The sequence below is a fragment of the Thunnus thynnus genome, chromosome 6 (assembly GCF_963924715.1).
Source record: "Thunnus thynnus chromosome 6, fThuThy2.1, whole genome shotgun sequence".
Taxonomy (NCBI): Eukaryota; Metazoa; Chordata; class Actinopteri; order Scombriformes; family Scombridae; genus Thunnus; species Thunnus thynnus.
The window spans coordinates 15,109,144-15,125,878 of record NC_089522.1 but is presented as its reverse complement, the minus strand read 5'-3'; the positions used below and the strand labels follow the sequence as shown (position 1 = coordinate 15,125,878).

At 42.3% G+C, this 16,735-nt stretch overlaps 1 protein-coding gene across 8 annotated transcripts in view; it reads left to right on the top strand.

The window, feature by feature from the left end:
* rerea (arginine-glutamic acid dipeptide (RE) repeats a) overlaps window positions 1-16,735 on the top strand; it is a 132,734-nt gene that overhangs the window by 102,149 nt on the left and 13,850 nt on the right. For all 8 annotated transcript variants that reach the window (XM_067591998.1, XM_067591997.1, XM_067591993.1 and 5 more), the window contains 5 exons: window positions 762-810; window positions 1,513-1,637; window positions 2,626-2,725; window positions 3,488-3,586; window positions 11,276-11,356. In XM_067591998.1, coding sequence (XP_067448099.1) covers window positions 762-810; window positions 1,513-1,637; window positions 2,626-2,725; window positions 3,488-3,586; window positions 11,276-11,356 — 454 coding nt within the window. The remainder of the gene's footprint in view (window positions 1-761; window positions 811-1,512; window positions 1,638-2,625; window positions 2,726-3,487; window positions 3,587-11,275; window positions 11,357-16,735) is intronic.

Below are 16,735 nucleotides of genomic sequence, written 5' to 3'. Positions count from 1 at the left end.
AAGAGACCAGAGGGCTGTGGCCTCTCAGGTTTCCGCCAGGTCTCCATGATGGAGTGTGAGCTTCTCCGGGTGCAAATCACGCTGACAGATTCTGGGCCGCCCCGCACTCGGCTGTATGAAAATCGGCGCTGTTACCTAGGCAACAGAGGGGAAAGGCTTTTCAAAAGGAACATCTTGTCATTTTCTTTAATCCACTGCAGCTGGAGATTCGGAACACTATTATTAAATTGCAGTTGCTATGGCTACCAACATTTGTACCAGCAGCCGTTTCAGAGGCTCTCGTCCTACTCCCTGCATATCCAGAGCCAGCCCCCCCCCCCTTCCTCATCCCTCCTCCTCCTCCTCCTCCTCCTCCTCCTTTTAGGGGATTCTGTTTTATTGCTGCATCCACAATTTCAGGCCTGCAAATGTGCTCTGCTCAGCTCGCCGTGCAGGAGCAGTCAACCAGGAATATTCTCCTGAAATCTTTATTTGTTTTTCAGAATATAACATACTTTTCTCACATGTGACTTGCCTGTAAAGATTTTTCACAATAGAAAACACAGGCCTAGTCCCCTCTGTGTATATATGATCTTATCCTGGTCATGAATTTTTAGTTTCTTCCCCGCTTTGAAGCTTCAGTCAGTTACGATACCCAGTTGTGACTTTGTAGTTGTTTAGCTGATTCAACAGGCACGACGCAGACAGATTTCTTTCAGCTAACTTTGAAACACTGCCAAGTAAATATTTTGTTTCAATCTGCTCTCTTTGTCTCTTCTCAGGCGACTAAACAGCACACAAGGGGAAATCCGAGTGGGCCCCAGTCACCAAGTAAGTCATCGTATAACACGCACATCACCCAGCAGATGACTTGAAAGATTCCTACAGAGTTGGTGAAAGTTCTTTTCCTCGTTGGAAACACGATGTAGATTCTTTCTTTCACAATTGCTTTGGATATGTCATCACATAATTAGCTTAAAATTTGACTACTCTTCACTTAGCTCAAATATGCTGTTCAGTCCAACTCATGGTATCACTTGTCATTTAAGATAATCAAACCCAGACCAGATGTGTAGTAGCATAATAATGAGTTGCCATTCAGCTTTACCATCATTTCTCCCACAAAATAAATAGTTTTGGCTGCGATGCTGTTTGTACAAGGCAGATAATTGTTTAAAATGCAGTACATCCAACATTAAAACATGTTTTAAGTTATGTTTCTTTGAAATGTAGGGAGTGCTGTTTCTCTACATGCTCTACCTTAAAAAAAGAACACACCCAAACAAAACACTGAACATCTTGGTCATCTGACCTGCAGCAAAGACAGAAAGTCATCTGAGGAGCAGAGTTCTGTGTTGTGTTAACATATTGAATCATTGTGACTTTAACGTGTCCTCATTCCCTGCTGCCACCACTCAGCCGCACAGTGAAAAGTTCATGACAGGGGGTTGAAAGCTGATATTTTCTTCAAGCTTGCATGCTATTTGTAGTGTGACACCATCTGTCCCTTTCCTTCTCCCTGGACCTAATTAGGCCAAGCTCCCAGAGCTGCAGCCTTTCCCCTCTCCTGGTGGCCAGGCCGTGACCGAGAATGAGGAGCTGGTCTGGATGCCAGGGGTCAATGACTGTGACCTTCTCATGTACCTCAGAGCCGCAAGGTGAGCTGAGAGAAATACAGAAATCATGACCGGGCAGGTCTGTGACGTCTAACCATCTAGTGCAGGAGAGAACTAACACCAATCAAGTTAAAGATAGATAAATAAATATGTAACTCCAGTTATTCCCCTGCCCTCACTGGACTTCTTAGTATAGCTACATGATTTCAGCACTTAAAAGTGGTATTTTAATGCGACTTATTAATGTGACACTTCATCAGGTGTGGTGTCATGGGATAAAATCATTCACCAGAGTTCAGTGAGATGTTGTTGCAGTGAAAGCGATACGTGTTAACAGGCTTCTCCAGTATGTTGTAGGCAGCGGCCGCAGTGTAATTAATCACAATCTGTCAATGTGACAGACAGCGTTATAGAGGTCTGTTTTTATCCCTCATATTTGTTTACATGCTCACCCGAATTACACAGACACATATCGTGCTGCATTTGTATATGTGTGCATGAAAACACGCTTGAAGTCTGCCTCCACTCCCAAATTTGTTTAACCTTCACTGTGCAGAATGATATATATATGTGTAGAGTTTGACACTAGAAGGATGTTTTTAAAATTAGTCTGCTGAAGGTGGAAAGTTTCTCTGTGTTCTCCCAAAACCTGAGTTTAAGACGTGCCCCTACGAGCATGATTTGTGACATCACAACTAGTTTGAAGCCAATCGTAGTCCACTGAAAATATTTGCCTATTTATGGATTATGGTTTTTTTTTTTAATGAGAAAGAAGTAGAAGATGTTATTTTAAGAATTTTTAATAGTTAACTGTACATTTTTGATGAAAAAAACATATAAGAAACAACTTACTTCTCCAAGCAGAGTGTTCTTATATATCTTAAAACATGTCTGGAGGGGAGCTTTTATTGTCAAAGTCCTACTCAGCCTACACAGACACACTAAAGTCAATCAAGTGATAACGAAACAGTTCTGTAGCTAGATATCAGTGACATTTTTAATGTTGACCATATCCGTGTTGTGTCTACAGGAGCATGGCTGCCTTTGCAGGGATGTGTGACGGAGGCTCAACAGAAGACGGGTGTCTAGCAGCCTCTCGAGATGACACTACATTAAACGCACTTAACACTGTAAGTAGCCGTGCAACAAGTCTAACACAGAAACTCAGGTGCACATCGTAGAAAAACACTCACATGAAATATTGAATCACAGCGATTTGTACTGTAAGCTGAGCCGTGATGCAGCTCAGCAGTGATGGGCAATGATAAGGCTCCTGAGGCAGTAGAGTAGCCCCCTGTAGTAAACCCAGGCTCGGCTTACAATACATTAGGCATAATGAGAGATTTGTCCGTCACTTTGACAATGAATACCGAGGAATCAAGCACAAGATGGAGATTAGAATCATCATAAACAGGGCATTTATATTCCGACTCTATAAACTGGAAAATTAACATAGCGGGCAGGTCATTGTCTCTCGACCTTCCTCTGTATTTGCAATTCCAATGAGTAATGCCTGTTTATTCTCAGAGGGAGAGCTCCGGCAATGCCTGTTTCACCCAATTGAATGTGACACCAGGTTTAAAGCCGCGCAGCGATTGCCTTTGTCACTTTGTAGTTTATATCCAGGCTGGTTCTTGTATCTTTGCTTTCTTACTGATGCTGCGGCTCAAGCTGAGATTTTCAGTAAATGCTTCAGTCACTCCTGGATGTGTAATCTATCTGTATTGACATATCAATAAAAAGCTCAATAAAACGTGTCAATACAGCTCAAAATGCCTCTTTTGTGTCACTGTGAAGACAGCTGGCACCTCAGTAAATGTTCCTTTGAATACATCCATCTGTTTTATAATTTGTGTAGCTTATTTTTTTTATGTGTGTGTGGTCGTCCTTAGCTTCACGAGAGCAGCTATGATGCAGGCAAAGCTCTCCAGCGCCTGGTGAAGAAGCCTGTACCCAAACTGATAGAGAAGTGCTGGTCCGAGGATGAAGTGGTAAGAGAACAGTGCATGAACGCAGATATTGTGCTTTGAAAATAATTATTTAAAGGATATAAATTCACATCGGTTGGTGTTGTTATTCTAGCGTATTCTTTACATTGCTTGGTTTGTATTGTATGGATACCTGCTGTCTGTCAGGTTTGGTTTGTGTCTTTAGAGGGAGCTGTTGAGAGAGAGTTAAAACAGGGCTCCAGGCCTGGTCTCACAAGACATCAGTAAAAACACTCGTCAGTTTCCAGCTCCTCCAAGGCTCAAGAGCAGCTGCATCCTGTTTATCACCCACAGAATAAATCTTTAGCGAGGAAGTCTGGAAAGGGAAAAGATTGAGGGCTGGTAATGTTAGCCTCCATTTGAATTTAGATGTGAATTTTCACCACAGCTGTTGAAGGGCTGGAATCAGAAAATGGCAGCCCTTCTCCCTGATCAAACACTACATCATGAACGGGTAGGAGGAGAATGAAAGCGCTGGATAACACCGTGTCAAAACGGCTGAGAGCTGCGGCTTTGGCCTTGATGCTTTATGACACACTGCACTACATGTTTGTATACCCACTCCCTTTTAAAGATAACACTACTGACTGATCTGAATGTAGATGTTAGAGAAAGGCTCCACCACTCACTCTCTTTTGTGTGTGTGTTTTTCCTCCTCCTGGGTGAATCATCCTTTCTGCACTTTGATATTGTTTAGTATTGCTAAAGCTTGGCAGCTTTTGTTGCGCTTTGAATCCAAGTAGCTCGGATCCAGTGGAAGTGAAGGGGTGTATTTGTCTTGTAATTGAACATGATGGGCACATTTGAATAAAGCCAAAGCCCACGGCAGGACCACAGCGAATCACAACAAATTAAGGCAGCCATCCTTTTGTGGACTAGTTATGAGTTCCCTTTATTTATGCATGCTTGCTGGCGCCAGGCTAAAATGCTGCGCGAAGATGATCAGAGCGGGGGACAGGCATGCTGATGGGAGGCTTTATTGCCATACTCCACCACAGCAGGTCTACCACAAAACACTTGTCAAAGAAGCACAGAGGGGACTCGACAGTAGAAGCTGTAAATAAACTGATTCAGACAATAAAATGATCTCTACAGTAATTCCATTTTTTGCTTTTTTGAATAACACAAGAATCTGCATTACAGTGTTATTTATCTGTAAAGAAAATAACAGTGACACAGTGCAAGTAATGAAGAGACTATTTATTATTTGTCTTTTTCTGAGACATGGCTGAAATAAGTATCACAATATTATGAGGATGTTTTTTACCACAATATATCAAATGTATGAAAAAAAATACATCCACTGTTAAATATTACTATTAACGTGGCACAATAATATTATTACAATACATATACAATTCCACTGAAAGACTTTCAAACTGAACTGCAGCCGAGCCCTTTATATATATATATATATATATATTAAGCCGTATTTAATTCATTCCTTAACCTGGTCAGTGCAACTTCTTGTTCATTTGGAGAGTTGTTTCGTCATGTTCAGACAGCATTATGTAACTGAAGGAGAGGAGCTGTCAGGGAATCTAGTACACGGTGTAAACTATGCTCAGCGCCGAGTGTGTTTTCTGTCTGCGTGTGTGGAGGTGGTCAGCGGGTTGTCTGTGCTACACCTGCCCCACAGTGTCCACAGCCTGGAGAAGCAGTAGTTTGACTCCGGCCGGGCCAAGGACACAGCTCCCAGTGATCTGATCACCACTTGTGCCTTTTCAGCCCTGCAGCCTTGAGGGACAGGTGTAAATGTAGCCCCAACCTTGACGCGCTCACAGACACCATCCCTGCTGCTCTTCATTTATTTCTTACTCTGCCTCTCCTTCTTCCTTCTCCTCTCCTTCCTCTCCCATCTCCTCCTCCTCCCCCCCCAGGACTAGCTTCATTATTCCTGCCTGCTCTTTTTTTCACCCACCCCTCCGATCTTTTAAAGATGTGAATAAAAGTGACAGCGGGGGCCGCTGAAATGACAGAATCAGCCTGTCTGCAGGGTCACTTGTCACCCTCCCCTCCCCCCTTTGACTTCACTTGCCCCCCCTCAACCCCAACCCCACCTCTCCTCTTTCCGCCTGCAGCTGCTGCCACATAATCCTAACCCTCCTCTCAACTCTCCAACTCTGGAAAAATATTTATAATTTCTCCCCACACTCATCCCACAGAAAGATAAGACGGCCACCGTGATCATTGGAAAGCAGTTTCATTACAGCTGTGGAGGAAGTGACAACGTTGCAAAGCAAGAGTGTTGTTTCATTTTTATTGTCCTCTCACAGGCACAGAAAATTATTTCACTCCGGAAAGATTTGACAGCCTGACGCTCATTCAACCCCCGAACAATCTTTCACCCCGAGATTATTAGTACAACTTTCAAAAATTGAAAATCCATCAGCTTGATGTGAGCACCACTCAGTTTCATGCATCAGTGAGGTGTCAACTATAGATTACACCAAAGAAGAATCTCAAACATTGTGAAATAAATATAATATAAAACTATAAATATTTCACCAGAAACCTCCACAGCGCAGTCTAACCTTCTTGTAGCTGTTGTGTACTCAGCGGGCTGGTGAGTGTAGAAGAGTGGTGCAACCGGAGTGGATTTAAACCACCAAGAAAAGGGAAAAATGTGATCTGTTATTATGGGAGGGTGAAGCTGTTGCAGACAGTCAGACATGGAACAGTCTTCTGCTTTTTCTGAACTTAACTGAGAGAGGCAATCCCGCTTACACCCCTGTTTTATGTGCGTGTTTTATCAGATGCCAAATCAATACTTACTGCCGACACAGAACTCTCTTCTTCATCCTTTTGATTCTGCGACAGTCTCGACGGCAAAAAATTAAAAAAAAAACTGTTTTAAACTAAGAGCAGAAAGAGCTTCAAGTTAGAAGCACACATGTTGTTTCTTTTCGTTGCTGTGGAAGTTTTCTCCATGGGTGCTTGATTGCGAAACAGAAATAACGTTGCAACACTGAATACTCCTTTGTATAAATTTACCACTTGTTGTAAAGCATGAAACCACAATTAGTTTACAGGATGTGATTATTGACAGTGGGGGGAAAATCCTGTTACAGATTGTTCCTAAATGACTAGTTTCTGATGACTGAATCCTGAGTTGTATCTGTCCACTGCTGACGCTTTCTGGGCAAGTACAGATACATGGTTTTGATTAAAACGTTTGCAAACATTCCCAGTTATTAAAAAAAAAAGTTGTGGCTAGTAAGATTGTGGAATTTTTAAAGTGGTAAATCCCCTTTTTAGTAGTTAATATTCATGATTTGTGGTTGACAGATAACTAGACAGCATTACAAACAACTAGAAGCTATACAGGCATTGCTATTGCTGCAGTAATAGAAAGTAATGTAAAAGTACTTTGTTGGTCAAAGGCTTTTTATGAAAACTGTTATTTATTATTTATTTTTAGTTTATTTTTAGTTTTTAATTTTGTCATGAAACTGACTCCTTCGTACCTGCCCGGCCTTCGGCCTTGGTGAAGGTCATCAAGGTTCTTGCACTTTGCAAACCTGACATAATGAAAGTCTCTTCACCTGAAGCAGCTGTGGTGCCTGATTGTAGATAAGGGGTGCTAATAATGCATCGGCCAACAGGAGGTGCCATATAAACAATCAGAAACAGCAGCAGCAGCAGCAGTCACGCTGCGTGTCGCCATGTCAGAGACAGAGAGGCTGATCTATGACTGCTGTGGGGCGGGAGGTCTATTCCTCAGCCAGCTGCACTGTGCCGCGGCTTATCTCCGACTGTGTCTTCAGCTGATGGATGACTGAAGCAGGCCCGCCGACTGCACCGAGGTGGGAGGGAGGAAGAAGGCGAGGGGAGAGGAGAGAGTAGCGGCCCCCCAGTGGTTGAACACAAGCCTACAGACCTGAGACACGCTGCCCGACCAAAAACACCACAGGCAGATAAAACACAACATGCTGCTCTGCATCCCCCGCTGGAGGCTGTAGATTATTTTAAAGTTAGATGAGACGCTTTCCGTCTGCAGAGGGAGCTCTGTGTGCTACAATGAAGGTTATTTTAGTACCATTATGGTACAGTGCCAGCAATGCTTTTTAGGGTTGTTTAGTAACTAAATAGCAGGCAGGATGGGTGTGTGCTGGAATTTCCTGTCACCTTTTGTATCAGTACAAGCCAAAGGAAGCACAGGATGTTACTTTGCCTGCTTGAGGTTGGCAGAATATCGTCATGTATATTTTGGGAAAATATAAAAACAGGTCTTCAGATTTGTCAAAGCAATTTTTTTTTAGCTACTGAAATGCTTTTTCTGGATTTGACGTAAAACTCCTCTAACATCTTCACATCTAAACATAGATTTGTATCTTTAAGTATGGTTTCAGTGTGAAGAGGATGTGGGTACTCTACTGTCTGTCACTGCCATCTCCCCCTTCTTCTTCTACCATGTCGTGATTTCCTCTCTGCACACCATGACCAATCTTATTACTAGCTGATATTTCATAACCCGACAGCAGTGTTTTTTCCCCTCTTCGGTTTTGGATAGCTGACTGATTATCCTCGGGCCCTTTGGGTTTGTACACAGCAGGCTCAGAAAGGTCAGCTTTTAACAACAAGTCAAGTATAATGACTCCATATTCAGTGAAAGTGGCTTTGTTTTGCTGTTGGACACTCTGAAGGTTCGACTTGCGTCAGTGTTCTCAAGGAATGACATTTAGCAAAAATTATGTTCCGTGTAGGGAGCCTGCGCTCTGTTTGTCATCGTGATACCATCTTTGTGCATATGTCCGCATTATCTTAACCAGTTTAACAACTTCCAACAATCAGCTCTCAAGCAGGAAGTGCGCACACACAACAATGGCCTATTGAATCATTTTTTCTCATTCTCCTCCTCCTTTTATTTGTCTCCTCTCCAGCCTCACAATAGTGCACTGTTAGGCTCTGAGGGAAGGAGAGGGGAAACTTGGGGCGGGTGAAAAGCGCCAGCTCTCTGGAACACACTCAGAGAGAGAAGCCTGTTGTTTCTGCACAGCGGATGGCCATTTGGTAGCGCTCCACCATCCCTCTCCTCTCTCTCCCTCTCCCTCTCCCTCTCCCTCTCTCGCTCGCTCGCTCTCTGGCTCTTTCAGCCCCTCCTCTGCCGCTGTGTTGCCTAGCAACGGAGGGCTGGAGCAATCGGAGCAGGGGCAGAGCGATTCAGGGAGCAGATTGGCGGATGATTTATTAGCTGGGCTGGAGAGCAGTGAGCCTAGGCAGCTGAAATAGAGCCTTAAACTGGAGCCGACATGCCGAGAGGGAGGAGGGAGCCAGCGAGAGAAAGAAAACGGAAGGGAGGAGGGAGGGAGGGAGCACGCACATAGCTCTCTTTGGAGCCGGATGGACAGACTGTGTAAATAGTACAGTTGGGGGAACATAATTAAGGTGACATAATTAGGGCAGACACACAGGCTGCATGGGCAGGTCTAATTGATTTTTCGTCATAGCAGGTTCACAGTCTCAGGTAATGAAACAGCTCTCTCACCTCACCACTGCTAAACAGACATTAAATAATCATGGAAATGTATCCAAACTCATCCTTTTAGACTAACTCTACTTCAAGATTATTCAAATATTTGTGCAACTTCAGGCATTTCTGCTCATTTTCCTCCCCACCACGCATTTTTTAACCTCATATTTCAGTCGAATATTTACCCGGTTTTGTCGTCGCCTGTCAAACAAGCCGTGTAATGTTGATCATCTGAATCTCTGCAGTGGCGTTCCACTGGTTTTATGTAGCTCTGTGAAAGTTTGACTGACAGTCCAAATGGTAATCCGCTCTTAACCCCTGGAGTGGCTGGTGATGGGTGTCACATGTGGGGGAGCACTTGTGTTGGAGACGGCTCCATCTACTGGCTAATCAAGCGCTACACCTTCACACTGATTAATGCAAATGAACTGCTGTCTCCTGCCGCTCTTACAACAGGCCTTTTTGTTCAGCTGTCAGCACAACACAACTTTTTTTTTCTGGCCTTTAATCGGGCCTCTTATGTTTGATTATTTAGTCTGGTTTAACTTATACTTTTACATTTTGTTCCTCACAATTATACAGTTAAACTCTAAAACTTGAGACTTTTGAGTTTGTTTGCGTAATGGAGTTAAACACAGTCATTCGTCCCTGTTGTTGAGATAGGTCTCGCTTTCTGGCCTGTAATTTTTTCTCCTAAAAGACAGTTGTGTTTTGCAGCTGGCTGTGTTACTTTGTAAATTTGGCCTTTGTTCCCCACCAAAGCTGGGTATGTAAACAATCTGTGGTTACGTAACGCACTGTACATGGCATGGAAAATGAACTCCTGACACACAGGAGAGACTCCATGTCTGGTTTTCCTTCTCACTTGTCTCCCTTCCACCATGTCCAAGACCTTTCTCCACACAAATTGTATCAGCCTGCCTCCCTTCTCAGCTGGCAGCTAGTTGAGTTTGTGCCTCTTGTGTGCGTGTTCACCCACAAGCTCTGAATGCAGAGATTGCTGTAGTCTCCTCTGAAGGAAACAGGCAGCTTTGGTTTAGTTCTCAATAACAAGCGGTGGCCTGGGTTTTCCTGTGTGGGGGTAGTGACATGAAGCCTGCACGTAGCGGATCGAGGCTGAAATGAGAGCAAACATGAAGCGCAGGACTCCACTCCGGGTTTTCCAGCCTGCTGCGAACCAGAGGCTCCCTTGCAGAAAGATCACATGTAAAGCCTTCCCCTTTGTAGTGGAAGAGCAGAGAGTGACAAGCTATTTCTTGCTTGTAAAAAAAAAGAAGAAAAAAAAAGCGATGTACCGTTGGAGACACTGTGGATTTGCCCCCTAATTTTTCCTTTACCTGTGGCTGGACTTAGAGATTTGTGCCGTGCTCCCTGAGGACTTTTCCCTGCTTTTTGCTGGAGTTACTTGGTGGAAACGGTTGGCTGAGATCACTGAGGAACGGGGCTCGCCTCTGGAACAAGAAAGTAAATCTGTTGGTTGTCTGCTTCGCTGGTTATGAATGTTTTCAGCCTCAGCTTTTTATGGCTCGCAGTCTGTGGCTCTTAAAGGAGAAGAAATATATGTAGGTTGTTGAGCTTTTTTTAGTATTTATTCGTTTCTGTGCTCATTGAGGTGAGATGTTTCCATGTCATGATTAAATCCGATGAAGTAGCAATTTCTGTCACTGTGCTGTCGATCTCGTTTCACTCTTGTCAGGGTGTATTTGTCGATTTTACGTTTTGACACGTTGTATGCTTTTGTAAATGCCAAATTGTGCAGACAAAAAAGGAAACTGTCAGCGGTGCACAGTGAGGCATTTTCTTGGTTTTCAACTCTCAAGTTTAGGTTTTGACTTTGAACTTTTCCACTTGTGTGATTAATAAGACGTTCATCTGTGGCTTTGTGGTGTTTGTTTTTTTTTTTATTATTTTAGATTTGTTGTTTGTCTGACTGTGTTTTCCCTCCACATGAAAAGACCAGCTTAATCTCAGCGTCTCTCCGTACCTTACTTGTCATTTCCTCTCTCGTTTTTTGCCCTGACATGGCTGTGTTTGCTCCGGAGTTTTGGGTTCTAGATACACATCAAACCTCACCAACCACAGACTAGTGAAATGAAAACAATGTTTTTTGTCATGGTGCTAGCCAGTTACTTTATGCGGTCGCAGTTTAGCTGACTTCTGAGATACTAACTGGTCTTTTTTTTCTCTCTCTCTCTCTCTTCCTCTGTGAAAAATTGCAGAAGCGCTTCATTAAAGGGTTGAGACAGTTTGGCAAAAACTTCTTCAGGATCCGGAAAGAGCTGCTGCCCAACAAAGAAACGGTAAGATGGTTTATTTTTCTCTATACTGTTGAACTTTTTTCTGTGTGTGTGTGCGTGTGTGCGTGTCATTTGTTTTGCAGTACCAAAACGTATATAAAATCATGAGCATGTGGTTTGCTTGTAACTAACGGAAAGCTCGAGCAGTACGGTTTCAGTGTGATATTTTGAGCATGGCTGGTTTTTAACCAGAGGCCTTATTGATAAGAAGTAAGTGCTGCCGGCCAACAACTGTGCTGCAGTATTATCAGATCTCCCTTCAGGCTTGCTGAAAAAACACTTGTTATACCTGAGAAGAGAAAAGACTAAATGCACTTTACAGGCAGCCACATAAACCTTCAAAGTGACACACTGAACATGAATTAGCACCCACTGTTAGCAAGTAGTAAACAAGTTGTGCAGATGTGATGTGAGCCACTGTGGTTATAGCATATCTCAGGTCTGAGAGGCAGGCATGCTGATATCTGCTGATGTTTGTGTTTTATAGCAGCACTTGAGATGTATTTTTTTTTTGTTACACCAACTTTCAGAGTAGTTAACTCCAAAGTGCAGCATAACAGCTTCTGCAAGGATTAAAAGGCACAATAACATATCAAATCAGTTGTGTTTTTAGAGGAAAACAAAATAGTATGAAGTATGTGATAGAGGCATATTTAAGTTGAATCCTACAGTTATGAAGCACAGCTGAGATCACAATAACTTAATTTAAAGGCCCCATCAATAATTTTTGATCATATAAATTAGAGATATATTCACAAATAAAGAGTCGGAGTTAAAGATGTAAAATCATCTTTTTTATGTTTCTTTCTCAACTGATCATAGCTGAAAATAAAAGCATTTTTTTTACTCCAATGTTGACAAACGTTAGTGATGCAAACAAACCATTAACAGCATCAAAAATATAAATTTAACTTTGATTTAGTTGCTCTAAGTTTCAGACTTTCTATTGAAAGATGAAACCTGTGCTTTGAATATGACAGACACCCTTTTTGTTTACATCTGGAACACAGATTATTTAGCTTTTAAGTATTTTGAGGACTAGCTCAGCGTTTTGTCGTTCTTGCGTTATAATTGTTATTTCTTGACGGTTTAATGGTTTTCCAGTCCCTGACAAAGATTGATTGATGGAGACAAAGTGAGTCAACATCTGTCGAGCTTTAAGGAACTCTTGTTATTGTGTTATTTATGTGCGCTGGCAGAAGGTGTGGGTGATTGTGTGCACGCTTCGATGTGTTAATCATCACTGAATAACTGTGTGACCTGTTTTACGGTACAAATGGGTCAAATCCAGACCTAGCAATGATTAACAACGGTTAACTTATGAAATGTCATCATTATATTGAAAACAAAACGGCCAACACGCAGACTTTTCACTGTTCCTCTTTTACATTTTTACTACAGTCTCTTCCTCAACTGAATCTAAGAGTTTGAGGAATAGTAGATTTTTTTTTTTCGTGGCTGTAACTGGCAATAAATGGAACATGTTGTACATTTACATGTTGCTTCAAAGTCCTCCACACCTTTGACTTGGCTGTTAAATTATTCTTAGATATGCATTTTGATTCATAAAGCAGTGCAGACCTTGCTGTTTCTGCGAGGCTGCTCCTGCTGACACAGACATCAAAGGGAAATCAAAGGTGTTTGTCATACTTCTCGCTGCTTCATTTCCTTGTCTGCCGTGAGCCGAAGATGTGTCAGCCCTGCGTCTGTAACACACCTACATATCATGTAATGTTTTTACTCAACAACTCTTGAGTGTCACCTCCTTTGTGCTACATTTTTCAGTCCTCAAAACCAATTTGAACCTCTTGAATAAGAGATTAAAGTGTATGAATACAGTTTCCTCACAGAGGTTTCTTCAATTATTTTTACTGGTTTTTGAAATATATGACTGGTCCAGTTGATTGGCTATAAAGGAGGTATTAATGCAGTTCAACCTGGAGGGGGAGTCTACTTGGCAGGAGAGGTAATAGACCTCCTCCAGGATCTAGGCCTGCCGCCACCACAGAGCAGAGAAAGATTAATTTTCCCCCTGCAAATGGAAAATAAACTGCCCTTTAAACATATGAAAAGAGGAGAAAATGAATGGGAGCTCGAGGGGAGGGTTAACAGCGACTGGAGGAGAAGGGTAAGAAGGTGGGGCGTTAGCTCAATATAGACACTGAAAAGCCTGGGTTGTCGCATGGGAAAAAAAAACTCTTTGCTTATGATTGAACTTGCTTTTGTGCTGTAAGACTGAGCGAGTGCCAGTCAATACCCCGAGGAAGGCTCTATTTATTTTCTACCTGCTCATTCCCAAATCCTATCTCTGGAACATGAGCACAACAATATCTGGAGATATATTTTAGGTCTGGGAAACGACTGATTTTCCCACCGTATCAAAATCGCATTACATATATTTCTGTTATTCCACTTGCATGCCTTGCCATCAAAAAAGAAACATGTGGCACAACTACGGGTGTTCCCTGCAACATGTCCTGCCCTGAGCTCTGGTCGGACCACTGTTGCTGAGCCATACTGCAGAGCATAAAGCCCTTGGGCTGATATCCAGGGCTCTAGAGGTCCAGTACAGTGTGTCTGCCTCTCACTGTTCCTCCCGCTAGCCCCTATTAGCAGCGCTGCCCCTGAAGCGCCAGCACGGCTCGAACAGCCAGTGCCAAGGGTAAGCACCCAGCGCTGTGTAAACACACCAGGCCTGACTAGCACTCAGGAATGCTTTATATAAAGTCACATAAAGGCCCAGAGGGGGAAGTGGGTGTGTCGTCTGACCGTCTGCAACTGGCTTTGCTGCCACCATTTCCTTCACTCCAGAGAGGACGTCATGGAACATGAGCTCGCTGCTTCCAATGTTTAAACAACTAAATATGCTGAAATGGCAGATCACAGATAACTCCACGCCTAATATTTTCTCTGGAGGGGTTTTCATAAAAATCTGGTTTTAGAGGATATCAACAGACAGTATTTGCTGAACAGATTTGGATCAGCTACAGCTCTGTTTGCTGTACAGCTGAACTGAGAAATTGACAGTTGAAAATTAGATCAAATTAGGACGTTTAAGCTTCGACTTATTTCCATACAGAACTGTGTCCAAACAGTTAACCTAAGATACTAATGTGCAAATAAGAACATATCAACACATCTGGTGTTTTAGGGAGAAGGCTCGTTCCTTTCACTGTGCTGTAGCACAAAGTAAAATATGCATCATTAACTCATGTCTGAAACTGTACGCAGTACAATTCCTGTCTCTGTGTTTTATGAGAGCGATTATAAATTGCATGAAAATACAAGAAATGTATTTATTTAACGCTCAGACATAAGTAATTTATATACTTTATATTCACATATCTGCGTATTATATATTTATAGATCATAAAAATGTTTCACAATACGACTCAGCAGCCATAATCTAATAAAATCAATGAAGCAATGTTCAACAATTTACAAGCATTGAACAAAAACCGTGTGTGTGTGTGTGTGTGTGTGTGTGTGTGTGTGTGTGTTCATCAGTTTTTCCCTCCTTAAGGCTCCATTTCTGCTTCCTGTTGTTTATTTTCTGGTGACTGCTCTGCTTTGCTCCACTTTTAAATATTTAAGTACATATATTGGCACAGAACTAACATTATCAGTGACATAGCTGACTAATTGGATTTTAGTGTTACTTTGGAACAAATCGTGGAGAAAATGTAGATATAAAAAATTTAAAAGCAAGTTTATTTATATTTTAGTAACACAGTCAGCACAGCAAAACATGAGCTACAAGGCGTGTAAACTTACTGGACAGCAAAAACAAGAGTAAAATGTTAAACTGATTCGTTGAGGCGTTTTTATGCTGCTGTGTCCTCTTTTATTTTGGCATGAAGGTGAAAAAGACAGAAAGGTGCAGTGGCACTCTGTTAGAAAAGCTAACACAGGTGAAGCTACAAGTCAAACAAGTGTCCTCAGATGGCAAATAGCTGTGCGATAATTTGAAAAATATAATTTAATACTGAAGTCAGTGAGTTTGTTGACATTACAGACTCAGTTATACTTCTGTCTCGCTAGAACAGCCTCTAATATTTTTGTGTCCATTGTTGTCATGTGATCGTGGCAGGTGACATTTACAGTGCAGAGCATGTCATAATTTTCAGAACATGAGGGCATAGGTGACCTGAGCGGTACGTCTTGTTTTTTGCCGGCACTCAGATCAACCAGGAGGTGATATTCTGAGCCGTTCTCACAGCATCCTCGTTCTCTCGGAGAAAAGAGAGCACTCTGCCCCCCCAGGCCCTGTCATTTACAACAGGAGAACAGTGTTCTCAACACAACCTCACAGCAGATGTTTGCCCCGGTACAATCTGTACAAACGTCAAATTGAATTCATTGCCATGTCCTTAGCTCAGCAGCCAGAACCTTGGGGATGAGTGATTATAAATACTTTGGTTGAAACACTAATTAAACCAGCTACAAACTACGGAGGCCTGGTCCAGTTGGCAGCAGCTGTCAGTGTGTGACAGAACAGCTACCGTGTTTGGTAAATGATATAACTTGTTTAGGCAGTGGAATCGCTGTCGGGTGATGGAAGCTCAACCAGTATGTATTGATGTTCTTTTAGCAGACCACAGGCAATTTAGCGGGGCTGAGTGTAGGCAAAATCTTTCTTTCAGCCTAATAGATGGAGCACAGAGAGCCAGAGCTCCCTGTGTAATTGAGTTCTTTGGTAGGCTTCATGTTGTGGTTTTTGGGGGGGACTAGCTTATCAGCAGAACACGCAGGATCGACCCTCCAGCAAAAAGGCACTGTTGCCATCCTATCTGCTTTCACTGGCAAAAGCGCTTACAGCAGGAAAAACACAAGTGCTGATTCTTCAGCATGTGCATCCCTGACCTGTGAAAGCAGAGCTTATTCAGTCATTCTCCGGCAGAAAGGCTCTGCGCAGCAGGGAACGGCTGTCTATTTAACCGCCTTTCACATGCACCCTGCTCCACCAGCCAAGGTCCTTTGACTATTCAGACGCTGTCGTCTGCCGTTGGGCTTCGAGGCATCAATGCTGTAGGTCTATTTTGGAATCAACTACATGCAGTACATGTGGCTGATACCTTGAATATTTGACCTCTGGATTTTATTTAAGAAAAACTTCACAAGGTTGAATTGTGTAGCTTCTCCAATACAAGATTAATTAAAAAGCTAAATTCATTTTTATGTCAAACTACCACTTTTCAGAAGTAAGGAGAAAAAGCTTTAGACCTTAAAACAATTTTATAAAACTCAGTCTTAAGAGAACACCGCCATAATATTTAAAATTTTAAAATTTATTTTAACTTGTATCCACTTGGCAGGTTGTCAATTGCAGGCATATTTTCATATATTATTGTAGTAATGTTAATTTATCAGGAATTATTTTAT